Consider the following 20,629-nt stretch of genomic DNA (forward strand, 5'->3'; position numbering starts at 1 on the left):
AAAGATAGTCTAGACAATACACACAAAATGCTAGAGGAACTCAACAGACCAGGCAGCATCTATGGAAAAAGTACAGTCAATGTTTCTCTGCCTTCTGTCTCTCCTATCAGCCTCCCCCTTCTCCAGCCCTGTATCTCTCTCACCAATCAACTTGCCAGCTCTTGACTTAATCCCTCCCCCTCCTGGTTTCACCTATCTCCCTGTGTTTCTCGCTCTCTCTCCTCCCCCCACATTTTAAATCTATTCCTCATCTCTTTTTCCCCAGTTCCGCCGAAGGGTCTGAGCCCAAAACGTCAAATGTACTTTTTTCCATAGATGCTGCCTGGCCTGCTGAGTTCCTCCAACACTTTGTGTGTGTTGCTTGGATTTCCAGCATCTGCATATTTTCTCTTGTTTGTGAAATGTAGTCTAGAGGTTGTCTTCTAGAAATTGTCAAGACAAAATCTCAAGACATTTTTCATAACATTGTTCATGGTAACAGATAAATGAGCTATTAAAGGAAAACAAATAAACAATGAGATACAAAAGCCTAAAATCATGTACCAACCGGCTCGCAGACAACTTCCATCCCACTGCTATAAAGCTATGCAACGGTCCCTTTACACAATAAGATGGACTCTTGACCTCACAACGCATCTCATTACGACACTGTACCTTACTGCCTACTATCATTACACTTCCTCTGTAACTATAATACTATATTCTGCATTCTGTTATTGTTTTACCTTGTACCAACTCAAAACACTGATGTGAAAATTATCTGTATGGATGGCTTGCAAGACAGTCTTTTTGAAACTCCATACATTTTACCAATCCAACAGCATTATTTTCAACTCCTTACCTAACTTGGTTCCTCCATCTCCACAAAAAACAGGCCAAAAGCCCCTCACTCATATGTGTGCATTTATTTGCCCTTGTTTGAGGTAGTAGTGCCCAATTCTGCTTTGAGAATTATGAGCACAAAGTATGCCATCTTTTGACATTGGAATGTTCTGAGAAGAAATTATTTCTCAAACACGAGGAAATCTGCAGATGCTGGAATTTCAAGCAACTCACAGAGTTGCTGGTGAACACAGCAGGCCAGGCAGCATCTATAGGAAGAGGTACAGTCGACATTTCCGGCCGAGACCCTTCGTCAGGAAATTATTTCTGATTTCTTTTAGCCTCTTTACCAGATGAAATGTAGGGTTTCCTTACAACTTAAAATGCACAGCATTTGATATTTCAGAAACAGTTAAAATTAATTGAAAACAACAGGAATTCTGCAGATGCTGGAAATTCAAGCAACACACATCAAAGTTGCTGGTGAACGCAGCAGGCCAAGCAGCATCTGTAGGAAGAGGTGCAGTCGACGTTTCAGGCCGAGACCCTTCGTCAGGGCTAACTGAAGGAAGAGTGAGTAAGGGATTTGAAAGTTGGAGCGGGAGGGGGAGATCCAAAATGATAGGAGAAGACAGGAGAGGGAGGGATAGAGCCAAGAGCTGGACAGGTGATAGGCAAAAGGGGATACGAGAGGATCATGGGACAGGAGGTCCAGGAAGAAAGACAAGGCGGGGGGGGGGGGGGGGGGGACCCAGAGGATGGGCAAGAGGTATATTCAGAGGGACAGAGGGAGAAAAAGGAGAGTGAGAGAAAGAATGTGTGCATAAAAATAAGTAACAGATGGGGTACGAGGGGGAGGTGGGGCCTAGCGGAAGTTAGAGAAGTCGATGTTCATGCCATCAGGTTGGAGGCTACCCAGACGGAATATAAGGTGTTGTTCCTCCAACCTGAGTGTAGCTTCATCTTTACAGCAGAGGAGGCTGTGGATAGACATGTCAGAATGGGAATGGGATGTGGAATTAAAATGTGTGGCCACTGGGAGATCCTGCTTTCTCTGGCGGACAGAGCGTAGATGTTCAGCAAAGCGGTCTCCCAGTCTGCGTCGGGTCTCGCCAATATATAAAAGGCCACATCGGGAGCACCAGACGCAGTATATCACCCCGGTCGACTCACAGGTGAAGTGTTGCCTCACCTGGAAGGACTGTTTGGGGCCCTGAATGGTGGTAAGGGAGGAAGTGTAAGGGCATGTGTAGCACTTGTTCCGCTTACACGCATAAGTGCCAGGAGGGAGATCAGTGGGGAGGGATGGGGGGGACGAATGGACAAGAGAGTTGTGTAGGGAGCGATCCCTGCAGAATGCAGGGGGGGGGGGGAGGGAAAGATGTGCTTAGTGGTGGGATCCCGTTGGAGGTGGCGGAAGTTACGGAGAATAATATGTTGGACCCGGAGGCTGGTGGGGTGGTAGGTGGTAGTTGAAACACTTTTTTCCTGAGTTTGAAAATTTATTAAGATTCACCATTTTCACTGGCCCTCCAACGGAATTCTGGTGAAAGGTCAGCAGCCTGAAATGTTAACTCCAGACTCTGCCCGGAATACAGAATACCTTTTATTTCTTTTTGTTTGTATTGATTTAGAGTTTTGAATTCTACATTCTGATCAAGATCCTTGATCTCAGAAACTGGAAACAACATAAATTAATATTTTTAATTACACAAAAAAACAGGCCAATAAATTATTCTGTAATTATATATGACCTATTAAGGCCTAGTTATAAACTATATTACTTTCATGGAAGTCAGCCGCTGGTTGGAATCCTGACTGCATTTGTAAGATGGCCAATGTGGCATTCCAAGTAATACAGCAAATTTTTTATTATACCCCTGGTTTATCATGCACTCGACAGTAAGCACAGCCTGGAATGTAATCACACTATTTTACAAACTACCTCTGCCATATACCTTCACTAATCCTTAAGCAGCATTCATAATTCTGCAATGACATTTTTCTTTCAATTTTTTTAATTAATTCTTTTTAACATAACATTGTTACAGATTTTTTAAAAGACATGTAAAAGTCTAGCCATTTTGCAACAGATGGGGTATGCATCTCCAACAATTTACAGAAAGCTCAACGTCATTTAGAATAAATCAGCCTGCTTGATTGGCATTCAAGGACTCCGTCAATCATCCTAAACATTTACTTCTGTTGCTGGGATCCTGTAGCTGCATGGTACATCTGCAAAATGTGCTGCAGATACGGTGCCTATAAAATCACAGTGGATTTCATTTGGCTTTTTCTGACACTGATCAACAGAAAAAGACTCTTTCCTGTCAAAGTGAAAACCGATTTATACAAAGTGATGTAAATTAATTACAAATATAAAACACAAAATAATTAATTGCATAAGTATTCACTCCCTTTAATATGACGCACCAAATCATCACTAGTGCAGCCAATTGGTTTTAGAAGTCACATATTTAGTTAAGATGTCCTAGCTGTACATAAACCCGTGTGCAGTTAAAGTGTTTCAAAATACACTTGTATCTGGAAGGTCCAACCGCTGGTGAGTCAGGAACCTTGCAAAAAGGACACCATGAAGACAAAAGACCACTCCAAGCAACTTTGTAAAAAGGTTATTGAAAAGCACAAGTCAGGAGATAGATACAAGAGAATTTCCAAGTCACTGAATATCTCTTGGAGTACAGTTAAGTCAATCATCAAGAAAAAGGAAAGAATAGGGCACAACCGTAAATCTGCCTAGAGCAAGCAGTCCTCAAAAACTGAGTGACCATGCAAGAAGGGGACTAGTGAAGGAGGTCACCAAGGGACCTCTGAGGACTCTGGAGGAGTTACAACCTTCAGTGGCTGAGAAGAGAGAGACTGCACATACAACAGTTGTTGCCCCTGTGCTTCAGTCACAGTTTTATGGGAGAGTAGCAAAGAGAAAACCACTGTTGAAAAAAAAACTCACATGAAATCTCAGCTAGAGTTTGCCAGAAGGGATGTGCTTAGCCCACTGCTCTACTCTCTCTTTACCCATGACTGTGTGGCTAGGCATAGCTCAAATACCATCTGTAAATTTGTGATTAATACAATCATTGTTGGTAGAACCTCAGATGGAGATGAGAGGGCGTAAAGGAGTGAGATATGCCAACTAGTGGAGTGGTGTCACAGCAACAACCACGCATTCAACATCAGAAAGACAAAAGAGCAGATTGTGGACTTCAGGAAGGGAAAGATGAAGGAACGCATACCAATCCTCAAAAAGGGATAAGAAGTGGAGACAGCAGTTTCATGTTCCTGGGTGTCAAGATCACTGGGACCTAACCTAGTCCCAACATATCGATGCAGCTATAAAGGCGGCAAGACAGCAACTATACTTCATTAGCAGTTTGAAGAGGTTTGGTATGTCAACAAAAACACTCAAAAAAACTTCTATAGATGTACCATGGAGAACATTCTAACAGGCTGCATCAGTGTCTGGTATGGGGGTGGGGGGGGCAAAAGGAGGGTTACTGCACAGGACCAAAAGAAGCTGCAGAGGGTCATAAATTTAGTCGGCTCCATCTTGGGTACTAGTCTACAAAGTATCCAGGACATCTTCAAGGCAGCAACCATAATTAAGGGCCCCCAGCATCCAAGGCATGCCCTTTTCTCATTGTTACCATCAGGTAGGAGGGACAGAAGCCTGAAGGCACACACTCAGCGATTCAGAAACAGTTTCTTCCACTCTGCCATCCGATTCCTAAATAAACATTGAACTCATGAACACTACCTCATTTTTTTAATATATATTATTTCTGTTTTTGCATGATTTTTAATCTATTCAATATACGTAACTGTAATTGTTTTCCTTATTTATTTATTTTTTACTGCTGCTAAGTTAACAAATTCCACGACACATTCTGGTGGTAATAGTCCGATTCTGATTCTGTGACTCTGAAGTCAGCTGGAAGGTTCTATGGTATGATGAACCTAAAATTGGAACTTCTTGGCCATTGGACTAAATGCTATGTTTGGCATAAGCTGAACACTGCATATTATTAAAGACACACCACCGCCATAAAGCATGCTGGTGGTTGCATCGTACTGTAGGATGCCTCTCTGCAACAGGCCCTGGAAGGCTTGTGAAGGTACAGGGTAAAATGAATGCAACAAAATACAGGGAAATCCTGAAGGAAAACTTGATGCAATCTGCAAGAGAACTGCGACATGGGAGAAGATTTGTTTTCCAGCAAGACAATACCCCAAGCATAAAGCTACACAGCACAGTTAATGTCAGAGTCCAGATCTCAATCCAATTGAGAATTTGTGGCTGGACTTTACAAGGGCCACATGATCCCCATGCAATCTGACAGAGCTTGAGCAGTTTTGTAAAGAAGAATGGGGGAAAATTGCAGTGTCCAGATGTGCAAAGCTGATAGAGACCTATCTACACAAAGCTTTAATTGTTGCCACAGGTGCATCAACTGAATATTAACTTGAAGGTGGTGAATACTTATGCTATCAATTATTTTGTGCTTTATATTTGTAATTAATTTAGATCACTTTGTGGAGATCTGTTTTCACTTTTTCTGTTGATCAGTGTCCAAAAAGCCAAGAATGTGGAGCTTAGGAGGGTTAATGCCGCCAAACGGCGACTCCTTTGCTTGCATCTTCGGAAACAGCTCTATTTCCATCTTTATTTTTCCCTTTCAGAGTTCTTTTGAGGACCCTGACCTGGAATTACATGCTGAATAAGTTTTTTTTGCTGGAATGGGACTTGCTCTCGGGGTTCCATAACCGGCCATTGTTCGGCACACCAAAGGCTCGGCCTAAGAGTCCAGCTCGGATTCAGACGCCCAGGATCTCAGGGCTCTGGAGTTGGGTGGATCAAGGGTTGGTGTCACGACAGGAAACCCACGTGTCGTTGGGGGAATCGAAATATCCACAGCTGTGTGCCTGGAGTCCCAGGATCTTTGTGATCTTCAGGCACAAAGCTTGAAAAAAGCAACGTAACGAACTTTTAACATCATAAACCAGCGAGTTGCTTGTTATGTCTCCCCACTCGTTGGGAAAATGGAGACACGCTTTCTCCTTTATTAGGGAGAGAGAGAGAGAGAGAGAGAACCTACGGTATGTCGAATACTGGGTGAAACGCAAAGTCTTTGGGGTAACTGCAAGTCTCTGACCTTGCTATAGCTTTGCTCACACTTGGGTGCTCGGTGGTGGTGCCGATGCTTTTTTTGGTTGGTGAGGGGAGGGGGGGGGATCATTGCTCACTGCTGCTTACACGCAGGGAGGGGGAGGGGGGAACCTTGGGGTCCTAACATTTAACTGTCGTTCATTTTTTAGGGCACTCCTCTGTTTTCGTGAATAGTTGTGAAGAAAAAGCATTTCAGGATGTATGTTGTATACATTTCTCTGACATTAAATTGTACCTTTGAAATAAAACCATAAGATTTAGGAGCAGATGTAGGCCATTCAGCCCATTGAGTCTGCTCCACCATTCAATCATGGACTGATCCAATTCTTCCAGTCATCCCCACTCACCTGCCTTCACTCCATGCCCTTTGATGCCCTGACTAATCAAGAACCTATCTATCTCTGCCTTAAATACACCCAATGACTTGGCCTCCACAGCCGCTCGTGGCAACAAATTCCACAGATTTATCACCCTCTGACTAAAGTCATTTCTCTGCATCTGTTCTAAATGGACTTCCTTCAATCCTGAAGTCGTGCCCTCGTGTCCTAGACTCCACACCAGCGAAATAACTTTGCCATATGTAATCTGTTCATGCCTTTTAACATTCGGAATGTTTCTATGAGATCCCCCCTCATTCTCTTGAACTCCAGGGAATACAGCCCAAGAGCTGCCAGATGTTCCTCATATGGTAACTCTTTCATTCCTGGAATCATTCTCGTGAATCTTCTCTGAACCCTCTCCAATGTCAGTATATCCTTTCTAATAAGGAGCCCAAAACTGCACACAATACTCCAAGTGTGGTCTCACGAGTGCCTTATAGAGCCTCAACATCATATCCCCGCTGTTATATTCTATACCACTAGAAATGAATGCCAACATTGCATTCACCTTCTTCACAACCAACTCAACCTGGAGTTTACCTTTTCGAGTATCCTGCACAAAGACACTCAAGTCCTTTTGCATCACTGCATTTTGAATTCCATCCCCATCTAAATAATAGTCTGCCCGTTTATTTCTTCCACCAAAGTGCATGACGATACACTCTACAACATTGTATTTCATTTGTCACTTCTTTGCCCGTTCCCCTAAACTATCTAAATCTCTCTGCAGGTTCTCTGTTTCCTCAACACGACACGCTCCTCCACCTATATTTGTATCATCAGCAAATTTAGCTACAAATCCATTAATCCCATAGTCCAAATCATTGACATACATCATAAAAAGCAGTGACCCCTGTGGAACTCCAATGGTAACCGGCAGCCAGCCAGAATAGGATCCCTTTATTCCCACTCTGTTTTCTGCCGATCAGCCAATGCTCCACCCATGCTAGTAGCTTCCCTGTAATTCCATGGGCTCCCATCTTGCTAAGCAGCCTCATGTGCAGCACCTTGTCAAAGGCCTTCTGAAAATCCAAGTACACATCTACTGTATCTCCTTTGTCTACCCTGCTTGTAATTTCCTCAAAAAATTGCAGTAGCTTAGTCAGGCAGGATTTTCCTTTCAGGAAACCATGCTGGCTTTGGCCTATCTTGTCATGTGCCTCCAGGTACTCCATAATCTCATCCCTAACTATCGATTCCAACAACTTCCCCATCATTGATGTCAGACTGACAGGTTTATAGTTTCCTTTCTGCTACCTCACACCTTTCTTAAATAGCAGAGTAACATTTGCAATTTTTCAGTCATCCAGCTCAATGCCAGAATCTGTCGATTCTTGAAAGATCATTGTTAATGCCTCTGCAATCTCTCCAGCTACTTCCTTCAAAACCCAAGGGTGCATTCCATCAGGTCCAGGAGTTTTATCCACCCTCAAATCCACTGTGACTCAATATTATAAAACAATAAAACATGAAAACTTCCAAGGAGGGTGACTACCTTTTATAGGCACTGTATCTGCAGCGCATTTTGCAGATGCCACAGGATTCCAGCAACGGAAGAAGTAAATGTTTAGGATGATTGACGGAGTCCTCGAATGCCAATCAAGCAGGCTGATTTATTCTAAATGATGTTGAACTTGCAAATTGTTAGAGCTGCATACCCCATCTGCCACTGCTGTCCCTCCTACTTCAGTGCATACATCTTCAACAATGATCAAACTGTCAATTCTTTTCTTAACTTTAACCCTTAAGCCCTTTATTTGTTGATATCTGCACAATAAAGTTCTGAGCTTCATATCGCACAGTACCACAGAGGCAATGAAGGCTTGCTGAAACGTTTCAGCATTCCAATGGCTTACACAACACATATGTTTTGTATCGTAAATGAGCCAGCCTATGAGGAGATACCCGGGTTTGGAAGGCTTTCCTAGTTAACCCAGAATCAGCCTGGTTTTTCACAGCGAATGATGAATTACAGCAAACTATTGCACAGTCACCAACATGTTGGTTCACATGCAAAAAACTCTAAAGTTGATAAAGGGAACTATACATATATAGATAGATCTATATATCCACCTATAGATAGGTAAAGAGTTTCAACCCAAAATGTCAATTTCCATTTCCCTCCATAGACGCTGCCTGATCTGCTGAGGTCCTCTAGTGTCTTTAGTCAAACAAGCAGGTCCAGCATTCTCGGTATTCATGGGTTTCTTTCTCAGTTACTGGTCATATAATATTTGTAGCTTTCTTTCGAATGTGTTTTTGCTGGTAATCGTGCGTCCTTCCTTTGATGTAAAAGGACACTCGGAAATGGGTGTCATTCACAATGAAGTGTCAACAGATTAGAATAACCTTAAACCTGTAATTATGATTCAGACCAGTCCAGTTACATCACGCATTAGATTTGAGATTCAGCAATGAGTAATCACATCATGAAGGTGAAACAGAATGAGGCAGCTGAATTACACTAACTGCCACAATGGTGCCCAATATTTTCTGAATACAAGTATTGCAGTTGCACTTAGTCGTGTACACAAAGCACATCCTGGTCTGAAAATTGTCAGTGTGCTTCATTTTATAGGATTGATGGCCATCATATTCCACAGCCTAAATCCCAGGGAGATAGTCAAGAGTACTGGTTTTGATAGCACTACTAGTCTCTAGAATTTATTGAAGCCTTGGTCTGAACATATTCCAAAGGAAATGAAGTCCATAGGTGAGGTGATAGCAACTGCCTTTAATATCGGTTTCCTGGTAAAACTGAAGTCAACATGTACCAGCACCACACTGGCACACTAGCTCTCAAGAATAATTAGAGGTGAGCAATAATTCTTTGTCAATGATGCCCTAATTCTGAAAACAATTAGACACAAAAATAACAATTTGCAGGTTCCTCTCTAAATTGCATATCATCCAGAGTTGGAAACAGATTGCTGTTCTTTCATCATTGTTTGGCCCAAATCCTGGAACTTCTGACCCCAAAGCACAATAAAGCACTTGCACCAGGAGGACTGCGGCAATTTAAGACAGCAGCTCATCATCACCATATCATTGGCAATCCTTAGCTGTCAGACATATCCAGATAATAAATGAAAAAGGAATGTACCATTCAACCATTTCAGCCTGTGCACCATTCAGTTCCTGTTGACCAGCAGCTACTAACCATTTTGTTGATATTCCAAATACATTTTAGAGACTGCCAGACAGTAAAGGATTAAAAATTAAGTTTGATCTTATACAAATATGCTTAATGGCTCCAATATATTAATCAATATCAAGGGAGTCAAATACAGCTAAAAAATAACTGGATTTCTGAAGTTATTAACAGTTTTGTAACAAAACCTAAAATTGTTTTTGAAATTCACATGACACCATCTCATTAACAAAAATACCTCACCACTCAAAAATCATTCAACTCCAAGCCCATCAGATCAAAAACACTAAGTGAAAATGGAAATTAATCAACGCTAACAAAACTCAATTATGACCACAATTCTTTGGAGAACAGTTTCTTTGAATTAACATTAAGGATTTAAAATTAAAGCTAAAGCATTTCCGCAGGAACAAGCATAGTTAGTTTAATATAAAATATGATGATACAATGGAGCTTATGATTTAGACTATAGTATTCCATGCATACAGATATCAATAAAATAATGTAAACAACTGCACCCAAGTTGTTCTTGAATATACTCAAAATGATTATACTTACAAACCCTGAATTGTGCAATGAAAGATAACAGCTTTAATTGTTTTTCTTTGCTATTGAGTATTCCAAAGTTAAATTCTGGCATTAAGACCAAACACTAACTGAAAGTCTTGTGAATTTAAGGTATCCTTATAATTTCATGTGAATTGAAGTATCTTTAATTACAAAGCAGATTAATGTATACAGCCAACACATTTCAAAATCAGAATGAACATTTTCTTATTGCGAGCAGATTTAATTGGGAAAGAATAAAAGTAAAATTTACAACCAGAATCTGTTCCTGCAGCTTCTATTGCCATAGGTAAACGGAAACCAGAAATTATAACTAGTATCAGACTAATAAATACTACTTCATCAGATTAAAATATAAGAAAATCTTTCAATTTTGTTTACCAAGTCCAAAAAGCAGGCATTGCATAGCCACGAAATGTCAATGCTGTTTCGTGAAACACCATGTCAACAATTAACATTAATGATTAAAAACATTCTTGCAAACAAGGCAAACTGTGCTTAGCCGACTAACAAATAAAACCTTCTCAGACATGCAATAAAAAGGATTTAAAAATGGTTAGGCTGGTTATTTTAACCCTGACACATAATCCGTGCACATAAATCAGAGGAAGGTTACTTCAGTTGAAGTAGAGGGCAATAATATAATGAAATTTAATATTAAATCCAACACTAAATTGCCCCTCAATTGAAATGCAGAAATAAATGTGATTTAGAAAGCAAAATGGTTGCAGATACTGGGAATTTGAAATAAATAACTGATAATTGTCTTATTATTGTCACAAGTATTGCAATACAGTGAAAAGCTTTTGTCAGCATGCCATCCAGACAGTTCATTCCAAACACAGTAACAGAATGCAGAATACAGTTGCAGAGAGTGTAGTGCAGGAGGACAAATAAGGCCATGACAAGGTACACATCAAGAGCTCATTTTACTGCAAATACTAGATCAGGGGGCATCTGCACTTCACCACTACTTCTGTCAACAACCTCTCCTGGTCTTCACTCTATTAGAGGAATATATAGTTTGTCCTGTGTAACCCCTTCCCATCCTCTTGCAACAACTAAGAACAAGGAATGCAAGATAATACAGTCTAACAGGAAACAGCACAGAAACAACTGGTCCATGCTGACCCCACTTCTTGTTCTATTTGCCTATGCTTGGCCCAGAACCTTCCAAGACATCTCCGCCATATACCTATTCAAATACTTCTTAAATGTTACAATTGTACCCTCCTTGACCTCTTCCTCTAACAGCTCACTTCAGGTATTCACTATCCTCTATCTTGAGAAGTCACCTCACAGTTTTCTGTTAAATCATTCCCCTCTAAACTTGTACCCATACCTTCTAGTTGACTCCCCCAACCCTGTGAAAGATACTGTGATCATCCATCTTATCCATATCCCTTAACGATAAACTTCTGTGATGTCACCTCTCATTTTCCTATGCTTCAAAGGATAAAGATCCAGTGTGCCAAACTCTTCCTATAACTCAGACACTAAACTCCAGGCAGCATCTCACATAGATTGCTTCAGATCAGAGAGGAGATGGCATAAGGTCAGTTTTATTTATAACCTTTACACAAAGGTTCTTCTCACTCAGGCACCAGCGAGACTACTGTAAATCTAGATCAACATACACAAAATGCTAGAGGAATTCAGCATTTTGCTCTCTCCATGACACACTTGTCTGCTCATCCTCCACACTGATCACCCTCCAGCTACTGTACTTATCCTGCAACTGGGCAAAGTGTTACACCGGCCCACCAAATCCTCCCTCACTACCATTCAGGGCCCTAAACAATTCTTCCAGGTGAGGCAGCACTTCACATGCAAATCCACTGGTGTCATGTATTGCATCTAGAGTTCATAGTGTGGCCTCCTTTACAGGGTTGACACCCAGTATATGTTTGGGGATTGCTTTGTCGAGCACCTTTGCTCTGTCTGTCACAACAGCCAAAATCTCCTGGTAGCCATCCATTTTAATTCCACTTTTCATTTCCACACTAGCGTCTTTGTCTAAGGCCACCTCCAGTACCATAATGAAGCCTTACATTGTCTTGGTAGTCTCCAACTTGATGGCAGAAACATCAATTTCTCTAACTTCTGATAACCACTCTTTCCCTCACCCCCATGTTCCCTTATAGCTTATTCCGTTACTACCCCCTTTCCCTTCCTCCACCCTCATGATCTGCCCATTATCTTCAACCTTCTTCCCTCTGGTTCCCCACCTCTTTCCCTTTATTCCACCATCTATTGTCCTCTCCTATCAGGTTTCTTCTTCAGCACTTTGCTTTCCCTACTTATCACCTCACAGGTTTTCATTATTCCCTTTTCTCACCCTCGCCTACCCTCCTGCCTTCCCCCGTCAAATGGATTTACCCATCACCTCATGAACTATCACCTTTGCCCTATCACCTTCTACTCCTCACCCTTGCCTTTTAATCTGGCTTCTGTCCCTTTCTTTTCCAGTCCCAAAATGTTGACTGTTCATTTCCCTCCATAAGTGCTGCCTGACCCATTGAGTTACTCCGAGATTTTGTGTGTTGAAAGGCTCTTACCACCTGGCATTATATATTTTGCTTCGCCTCCTCATGTACCCTATTCACACATTCCGCCCCCCCCCCCAAGTCTGTACCTTATAAACTTTAATTCTCTAACTAGTTGCCTTTTGATAAAAGGATCTTTACTGCTAATTCTTTCTGCAAATACTGCCTGACCTGTGAATATTTCAACCTTTTTTAATTTCTGTTTCAAGAATCTGAACAGATAGTCCATCCCTCTATTGTCTGCTCATCAGCCCGTTTATCTATATTTAACACAAAAAGTTAAGTACTTATTCATAATTTTGCTTATGACAACATTAATGACAAATGAAAATTAGAAAATTTGAGTTCAACAGAATTAACACTTGCTTTCTGAATGTTACCAATATCTAAAAGAAAAGGTTTATTGCCTGGTCCTAATTTCCCACTTGTCAGAAGACAAATCTCAAGGTTGTATAATATATACATACTTTGATAATAAATGTACTTTGAACTTTGAATAAGGACTTCCTTAATGGCCATTCATCAATCCAATTCACTCATTCGACTTCATCTCTGTTGCACCACTGGAAATACCAACAAATTGCTCTATGCTGCCTGATTCTTCCATGGTCCTCTAATTTTTGTCCATTCCCAAACAGAACAAATTCAACTGCCTAGCCCTCAATTGTTCATTTGCTATAATCGCTGCTGATTTGTACACTTGTTCCTTCAACATTTCTTTAGATAAGTTGTCCCAGTAAAATTTAGCCCCTATACTCTTCATTAACTCAGAATGGTCCCATTCAAGTCCCAGTTGCAGCTTTTAACCTGGCTGACACATAATACATTCAGTCAGGCTGGAGTAAATCGAGCACTAACATCCTTAACTACCCCATGTGATAACTGCACAATAATCTAGGATTATCCTGGGAAACGAAAACAAACTTTTCTCTCCCATTTTCTACCTCTGTACATTAGCTGCTGGACAGACAGACTTGTCCACACAAGTGAAATTTTACTTACGGTGCTACCTTGCAGCCAAATTCCACCATTCTAGCTTTAACAAGTATATTCCTTGTGTCTCTCTTATGCCAATGCCTTACTTGAACTTATTAGCAGAGATGGAGAAGCAGTGTCACATGTCAGAGAACATGGAGAAATGTAACCATGTACCAGAATTGGAGTCCAAGAGGAGAGGATAACCTGATTGGTGTGGGTGAAAACGTTAGCTTGATTTATTTTTTCACAACAAGCACTCCCTATTTCTTTAAAACACCAATTAAAATGTTCCAACTACAAATGTACAAATTTTACAAACAGCATGATCACATTTGCTTATTTTTCACATCCAAGTTTTGACATTATTTGATTCATCAAGAATAACTCCTTGGCCATTTAAAAATAATTCATACCTGAATAGTTGGTGAAATTTTTCAGGTCCTCCAGGTCGATTGGAATTTGTGCTCCAGATATCAAAACCTGATGGCAGAAACAAAAACAAACTTTGGATTAGAGAAATATTTTGAAGTCTTTCCAAATTTAATAGCTTTGTAACAGACATTAGGCTTTTCATTCCCCTGCAATTTTGATGAAGATAAATACTCTAAATTTAGAAAAATTACAATAATCTGCTGAAATTAAATTACAAACTAAATCACATTCCATAATTTCCCCTCTCCTCTGTAGTGTATTTAATATTTCACTAATAGTTGAGCAATATTGTAAATACATTGTTTACATAATTCATTATCAGTTATAAGTAAAAGCACGAGAATGGCATACATCATCATGCCACATTATATGCGAGTGCCTCTCTGAAGTAAAACTAAGTAGACCCATTTCCCAGCTCCCATGTTTTTCTTTTGATTAGCTTTTGGAGTTACAAAATGTAACACCCTCCAACTAATTTGTTACAATTTTACAACATCTTATAACGTTCTCACCAGACTTTATGCTTGGAGTACTTATAAATGGAAAACGGACTTTAATAAAATATTCAATGATGTCCCAATTGTTAGGCTGATCCAGAAGATTAAGGGACCCACAGAATCAAATTTAATATCACTGGTATATGTCGTGAAATGTGTGACCTTAGCAGCAGCAGTACAATGCAATACATGATAAATATAGAAAAAAATAAACATACACATATATATATGTGTGTGTGTGTGTGTATATATATATATATATATATATATATATATATATATATATATATATAAAAACAGTTAAATAAAAAATAGTGCGAAAACAGAAAAGAATGAGGAAGTGTTCATGGATTCAATGTCTATTTAGAAATCGGATGGCAGAGGCACAGAAACGTTGTATTATGGTTTACCTGCAGTTCTTGTTGGTCAAACATCCTCAGCCACTCCAAGTTCACAACATTAGCCACTCCCTGTCTGAATGCAAGACAGTGCGGTCGAATCTGCTTGTTAAGTCTATAGTCTGCAACAAGATGGATGTAGGCTATCCTGTTTGCACTGCTCACAGGAATATCCTTTCCACCTAGCTTCAGTTCCACAACCTACATGTAAAAGGCTTTCGGTTAAAATACTGTAGAAATGTTTTAACTGTGTACAGTATTTAAGTGATGAACTGCATTACATTTGTTCTCTAGTTTGAAAGTACCCTTTGCACTTCAGCAAGTTATTTGCTATGGTTTAATTTTAAATGTGAGATTTATATTTATATTCATAATTCTCTGCAATTAGCATTTTTGCACCAAAACCTTGTAACACCAGCCACATTTATAAAAGCAATAATATACTTAGTGTCAATGAGCTATTTTTTTTACTATTAGTATGAATATTCTGATGGGATCAATAAATCCAAAAATTTATAAAAATCAATCTGCCATTCCATCCTACGTAAGAAATAGGAGCAGGAGTAGGCCATCTGGCCCGTCGAGCCTGCTCCACCATTCAATAAGATCATGGCTGATCTGGCCATGGACTCATCTCTACCTACCTGCCTTTTCCCCATAACCCTTAATTCCCCTACTATGCAAAAATCTATCCAACCTTGTCTTAAATATATTTACTGTGCTAGCTTCCACTGCTTCATTGGGCAGAGAATTCCACAGATTCACCACTCTCTGGGAAAAACAGATCCTTCTCAACTCCATCCTAAATCTAGTCAAATCTTGAAGCTATGTCTCCTAGCTCTAGACTCACCTATCAGTGGAAACAACTTTCCTGCCTCTATTTTATCTATCCCTTTCCTAATTTTATATGTTTCTATATGATCTCCTCTCATTCTCTGAATTCCAGTGGGTACAGTCCCAGGTGACTCAATCTTCCTTCATAATCTAACGCCCTCATCTCTGGAATCAACCTGGTGAACCTCCTCTGCACCATCTCTAAAGCCAGTATTTCCTTCAAGTGAGGAGACCAGAACTGCATGCAGTACTCCAGGTGCGGCCTCACCAGTACCGTGTACAGTTGCAGTATAACCTCCCTGCTCTTAAATTCAATCCCTCTAACAATGAAGGCCAACAACCCATTTGCCTTCTTGAAAGTCTGCTGCTCCAGCTAATCTTCCTTTTATGATTCATGCACAAGCACTCCCAAGTCCCTCTGCACAGCAGCATGCTGCAATTTTAACATTTAAATAATAATCTGCTCTTCCATTTTTTCCTTCCAAAGTGGATGACCTTGCATTTACCAACATTGTATTCCATCTGCCAGACCCTTGCCCACTCACTTAACCTTATCTACATCTCTCTGCAATCTCTCTGTATCTTCCGCACAATTTGCTTTTCCACTCAGCTTAGTATCATCAGCAAACTTAGATACACTACACTCGGTCCCCTCTTCCAGATCATTAATATATATTGTGAACAGCGGCGGGTCCAGCACCAACCCTTGTGGCACACTGCTCACCACGGATTGCCAACCAGAGTAACACCCATGTATCCCAACTCTCTGATTCTATTAGTTAACCAATCATCTATCCATGCTAATACATCACCCTCAACTCTATGTATCCTTATCTTATGGGTAAGTCTTTTATGTGGAACCTTCTGGAAATCCAAGTAAATAACATCCATTTGTTTCCCTCTATCCACTGCACTCATTATATCCTCAAAGAACTCCAATAAGTTTGTCAAACAGGACTTGTCTTTACTGAATCCATGCTGTGTCTGCCTGATGGATCCATCTCTTTCCAGATCCTACTGGGAATCAAAAATCACCCAGCTCAATCCCACTTTCCAGCACCTGCCTTAACCTATAAATATCACCAAACATTTTTAAAATGTTTAAGGGCTTTTGCCTTACTAACCTTTCAGCCAGAAATTCAACAGTGCTATGTATAGACATTTATTTCTTCATCTCCTCCTCTTATCCTTCCATCATTAATATGAATGTATCCCATCTGGTATTTGACCTCACTGCTGGGAAAACATTTTGTTTACTCCATCCCATAAGTTTATGCACTTCAACTGAATCTCCCCTAGGTTACCAGTTCCAAGCAAGATAAACATAGCTTTTACTAACCTTTCTTCTTGGCTATAACTTGGTAACATTCTCTGCACCTTCCAGAAAATTCACATTTTTCCTGCAAAAGGGTGACCAAACTTACATGTAACAATCACAAGCAAAACACACAATGCTGGAGGAACTCAGCAAGTCAGACAGCATCTCTGGAAAGGAATAAATAGTTGACATTTCTTTGGGAGTACAAAAGAAGGGGAAAGATGCCAAAATAAGAAGGTGGAGAAAGGGGAAAGAGTACCAGCTAGAAGGTGATAGCTGAAGCCAGGTGGATGAGGGGATGAAACAGAAACTGGGAGGTGATAGATGGAAAAGGTAAAGGGCTGGAGGAGGAATCTGATTGGAGTGGAGAGTGGACCATGACAGAAAGGGAAGGTGGGGGGTTCACCAGAGGGAGGTAATGGACAGGTGAGGAGAGTTAAGAGAAGGCCAAAGCGGGGAATTGAAGAAGGAAGGGAGGAGGAAAAAATGTATGAAGTTGAGAGAAGTCGATGTTCGTGTCATCAGGTTGGAGATTACCTAGATGGAATACAAGATGTTGTTCCTCCAAGATGCTGCCTGAGCTGCTGAGTTTCTCCAGAATTTCTTTTGTGTTGCTCTGGATTTCCAGCATCTGCAGAATTTCTTGTGTTTATGTAATAATCACAAAGTGTCCCAACTGGTGTCATCTACAGTTCTTGCATAACATCTCTTATTTTGTACCTTAGCGTAGATAGCATCCATATGGCATTATAAATCACACATTCTGCTATGCTTTAGTTAAGACTGCCCACTGCTAAGTGTGTTTTTAAATGTTGCTGCTGTAACAAAGGAATTTTCCACTTGGGATCAATAAAGTACTTATTATTATGTTCAAGAATCTGTAAACATACATTTCAAGGTGCTTTTGTTCCTTCACACAGCTCAATATTCACCCATTTGTTGTATGTTCTCTCATCTTAAGGTCCCTAATACATTATCTGATACTTCTCTGGATAACATTCCACTTGCCAACTTTCAGTCAACTGATCAGACCATCTCTACCTCCCTGTATTATTATGGAAAACATTCCCTTCCTTTAGGTCTAAAATCCTTAACACATGGCGTTTAATCTAGATAAGTGTGAGGTGGTTCATTTTGGTAGGTCAAATATGATGACAGAATATAGTATTAATGGTAAGACTCTTGACAGTGTGGAGGATCAGAGGGATCTTGGGGTCCGAGTCCATAGGACACTCAAAGCTGCTGTGCAGATTCACTCTAAGATTAAGGCGGCATACGGTGTATTGGCCTTCATCAACAGTGACATTGAGCTCAAGACCCAAGAGGTAATGTTACAGCTATATAGGACCCTGGTCAGACCCCACTCGGAGTACTGTGCTCAGTTCTTAAGGTGCCTGAAAGTAGGTACAGAGGAAATGTCAGGGGTAGTTGTTTTTCTTTTTAAACACAGAGAGTGGTGAGTGCGTGGAATGGGCTGCCGGCGATGGTGGTGGAGGCGGATACAATAGGGTCTTTTAAGAGACTCTTGGATAGGTACATAGAGCTTAGAAAAATAGAGGACAATGGGTAACCCTAGGTAATTTCTAATGTAATGTAATGTAAGTACATTCGGCACAGCATTGTGGGCCGAAAGGCCTGTATTGTGTTGAAAGTTTTCTATGTTTCTATGTTTTTTTAATTGCTTGTAACCAAGTACCGAGTTATCTGGAAAGCACTAGTATGAGCCTTCTAGTCATATAAAACATCGTTCATTACACTTCACTACCTGCCACTGAGGCAATTTTGGATACAATTTGCTAATCTCAGTGATCCATTTTTATACTTTTGACTAGCCAGCCCCTTGGGACATCAAAAGCCTTACTAAAACACATCTCAACTATATCAAACACTGCCATCAATTTTTCTTGTCTCTTCAGAAATTCCTTGAACAAATCCATAATTACTGCCCTTGATAAATCCATGTCTCTTTAAATAAGATTTACTTTGTTTCAAGTGTTGATTCCACTTATTTGCCACCAAAATAAAACTAACTGGTCTGAAAATACTCTGTTTAGTTGTTTCACCTCTTTGAAACAATGGCACAGCAGCAGTCACTCTCCAATTCCCCTGACATTATTCAAAGCCAAGAAGCATATAAAAAAAACAATTTGTTCAGTGCCTCAATTACATTCTACCTTGCTTCTTATAACTGCCTGAAAGTATTTCATCTGGACTTGTTTACAAAGATACTGAACCAATAAATATATTTCCTATTCACAGGATTACTCCCTGTGCCACATGCTAGTTCAGTATAGAAATAATTAAATAGGGCAGAAGAATGTAGGGCTAAAGAGCATGAGGAAAGCACTGAATCTGTGGATCATTGAGATCTCTGTGAATGAGCTGCACCTGAAATGGAGTGATTCAATATCCTTGCAGGGACGTTTGCTCATGCTACTCAGGAGAGTTTAAGGCAGAGACTGGCACCCTAAATGACAGGCAGAAGAGAGGCCAAATTTTCATACGTAGAAAATAGAGATTACAATTTACCTAATTCCCTAAATTCCATTTGCAGGTTCCACTACTCTTCTTATCGATGTTATTAGTACCAATACGGACTAGGATCTCTGGCTGCTCACATTCCCGTTTCAGAATGTTCTGAATCCATCCCACTACATCCTTCAACCTTGGCAAAAGTACATTCTAATTATACCCCAGTCATTGCATGAAAACATTTTTTCCTTGTCATCTTTGATTTATTTCCTAATTACCTTATGCCTGTGCCCTCTCGTTATCAGCCCTTCAGCTGCTGTCTTGCAGATTATTTTCTCTTCTATTACTCATTCTGAATTCTTTATGATTTTAAACATCATACTAATTCTCAGTCATTTTTCCTCTCACGAACCCCATCAACCTCATAAAAACTATTTTAGCAAATCACTTGTGCATTCTTAAAACCCTTACATGTCATGAGACTACACATTTGTATTCCAGTTGTGGATAAGCTAATTAATCCTTTTATGTACAAATCTGGGAAATCTGTTAACTCTTAAAATATTTGTATTTCATTTTTAACTTTACTAGTCCTCTGAGCCAAGAGTAGATTTCTACTAACAGCAATACTTGATTTTGTTGTCCACCCTGTGTATTGTTTAAGTGATTGACTGATGGTTATCATTCATGAAATTATGTTGAGAGAGCAGGAAAATTGTTTTGAGATAGAGATTAACCTTGAGGAGAGCTGAAGGGTCAAATGGTCTGCTAATTTTTGTTCCTATTTCTCAAAGCAATTCTAATGAATAGCATTTGAAGCTAAATGGAAAGGAAATAGACAGTTGAAATTTCAGGTCAAGACCTTCATCAGGACTTGTGAAGAGCCCTGATGCAGGATCTTGACCTGGAACATCAATTGTCTATTTTCATCCATAGGTGCTGCCTGACCGACCGAGTTCCTCTAGCTTCTTTGTGTGTTGCTCCAGATTTCTAGCATCTGCTTTCTAGAAAGTTAAGGTACAACAGACCCAAGACATGTTGGAAAATTG

The 20,629-nt window shown here is 40.2% G+C and overlaps 1 protein-coding gene across 3 annotated transcripts in view; it reads right to left on the reverse strand.

The window, feature by feature from the left end:
- The window catches only part of ube3c (ubiquitin protein ligase E3C), a 152,958-nt gene that overhangs the window by 12,482 nt on the left and 119,847 nt on the right, over positions 1-20,629 (reverse strand). The window contains exons 21-22 of one of the 3 annotated variants that reach the window (XM_072254038.1): positions 14,969-15,157; positions 14,043-14,109 (exon numbers count right to left, since the gene is read on the reverse strand). In XM_072254038.1, coding sequence (XP_072110139.1) covers positions 14,043-14,109; positions 14,969-15,157 — 256 coding nt within the window. Of the gene's footprint in view, positions 1-14,042; positions 14,110-14,968; positions 15,158-15,204; positions 17,191-20,629 lie in introns of those variants that run through there. The other 2 variants (XM_072254039.1, XM_072254040.1) reach the window with 2 other exon arrangements.

Source organism: Mobula birostris, chromosome 3 (assembly GCF_030028105.1).
Source record: "Mobula birostris isolate sMobBir1 chromosome 3, sMobBir1.hap1, whole genome shotgun sequence".
Lineage (NCBI taxonomy): Eukaryota > Metazoa > Chordata > Chondrichthyes > Myliobatiformes > Myliobatidae > Mobula > Mobula birostris.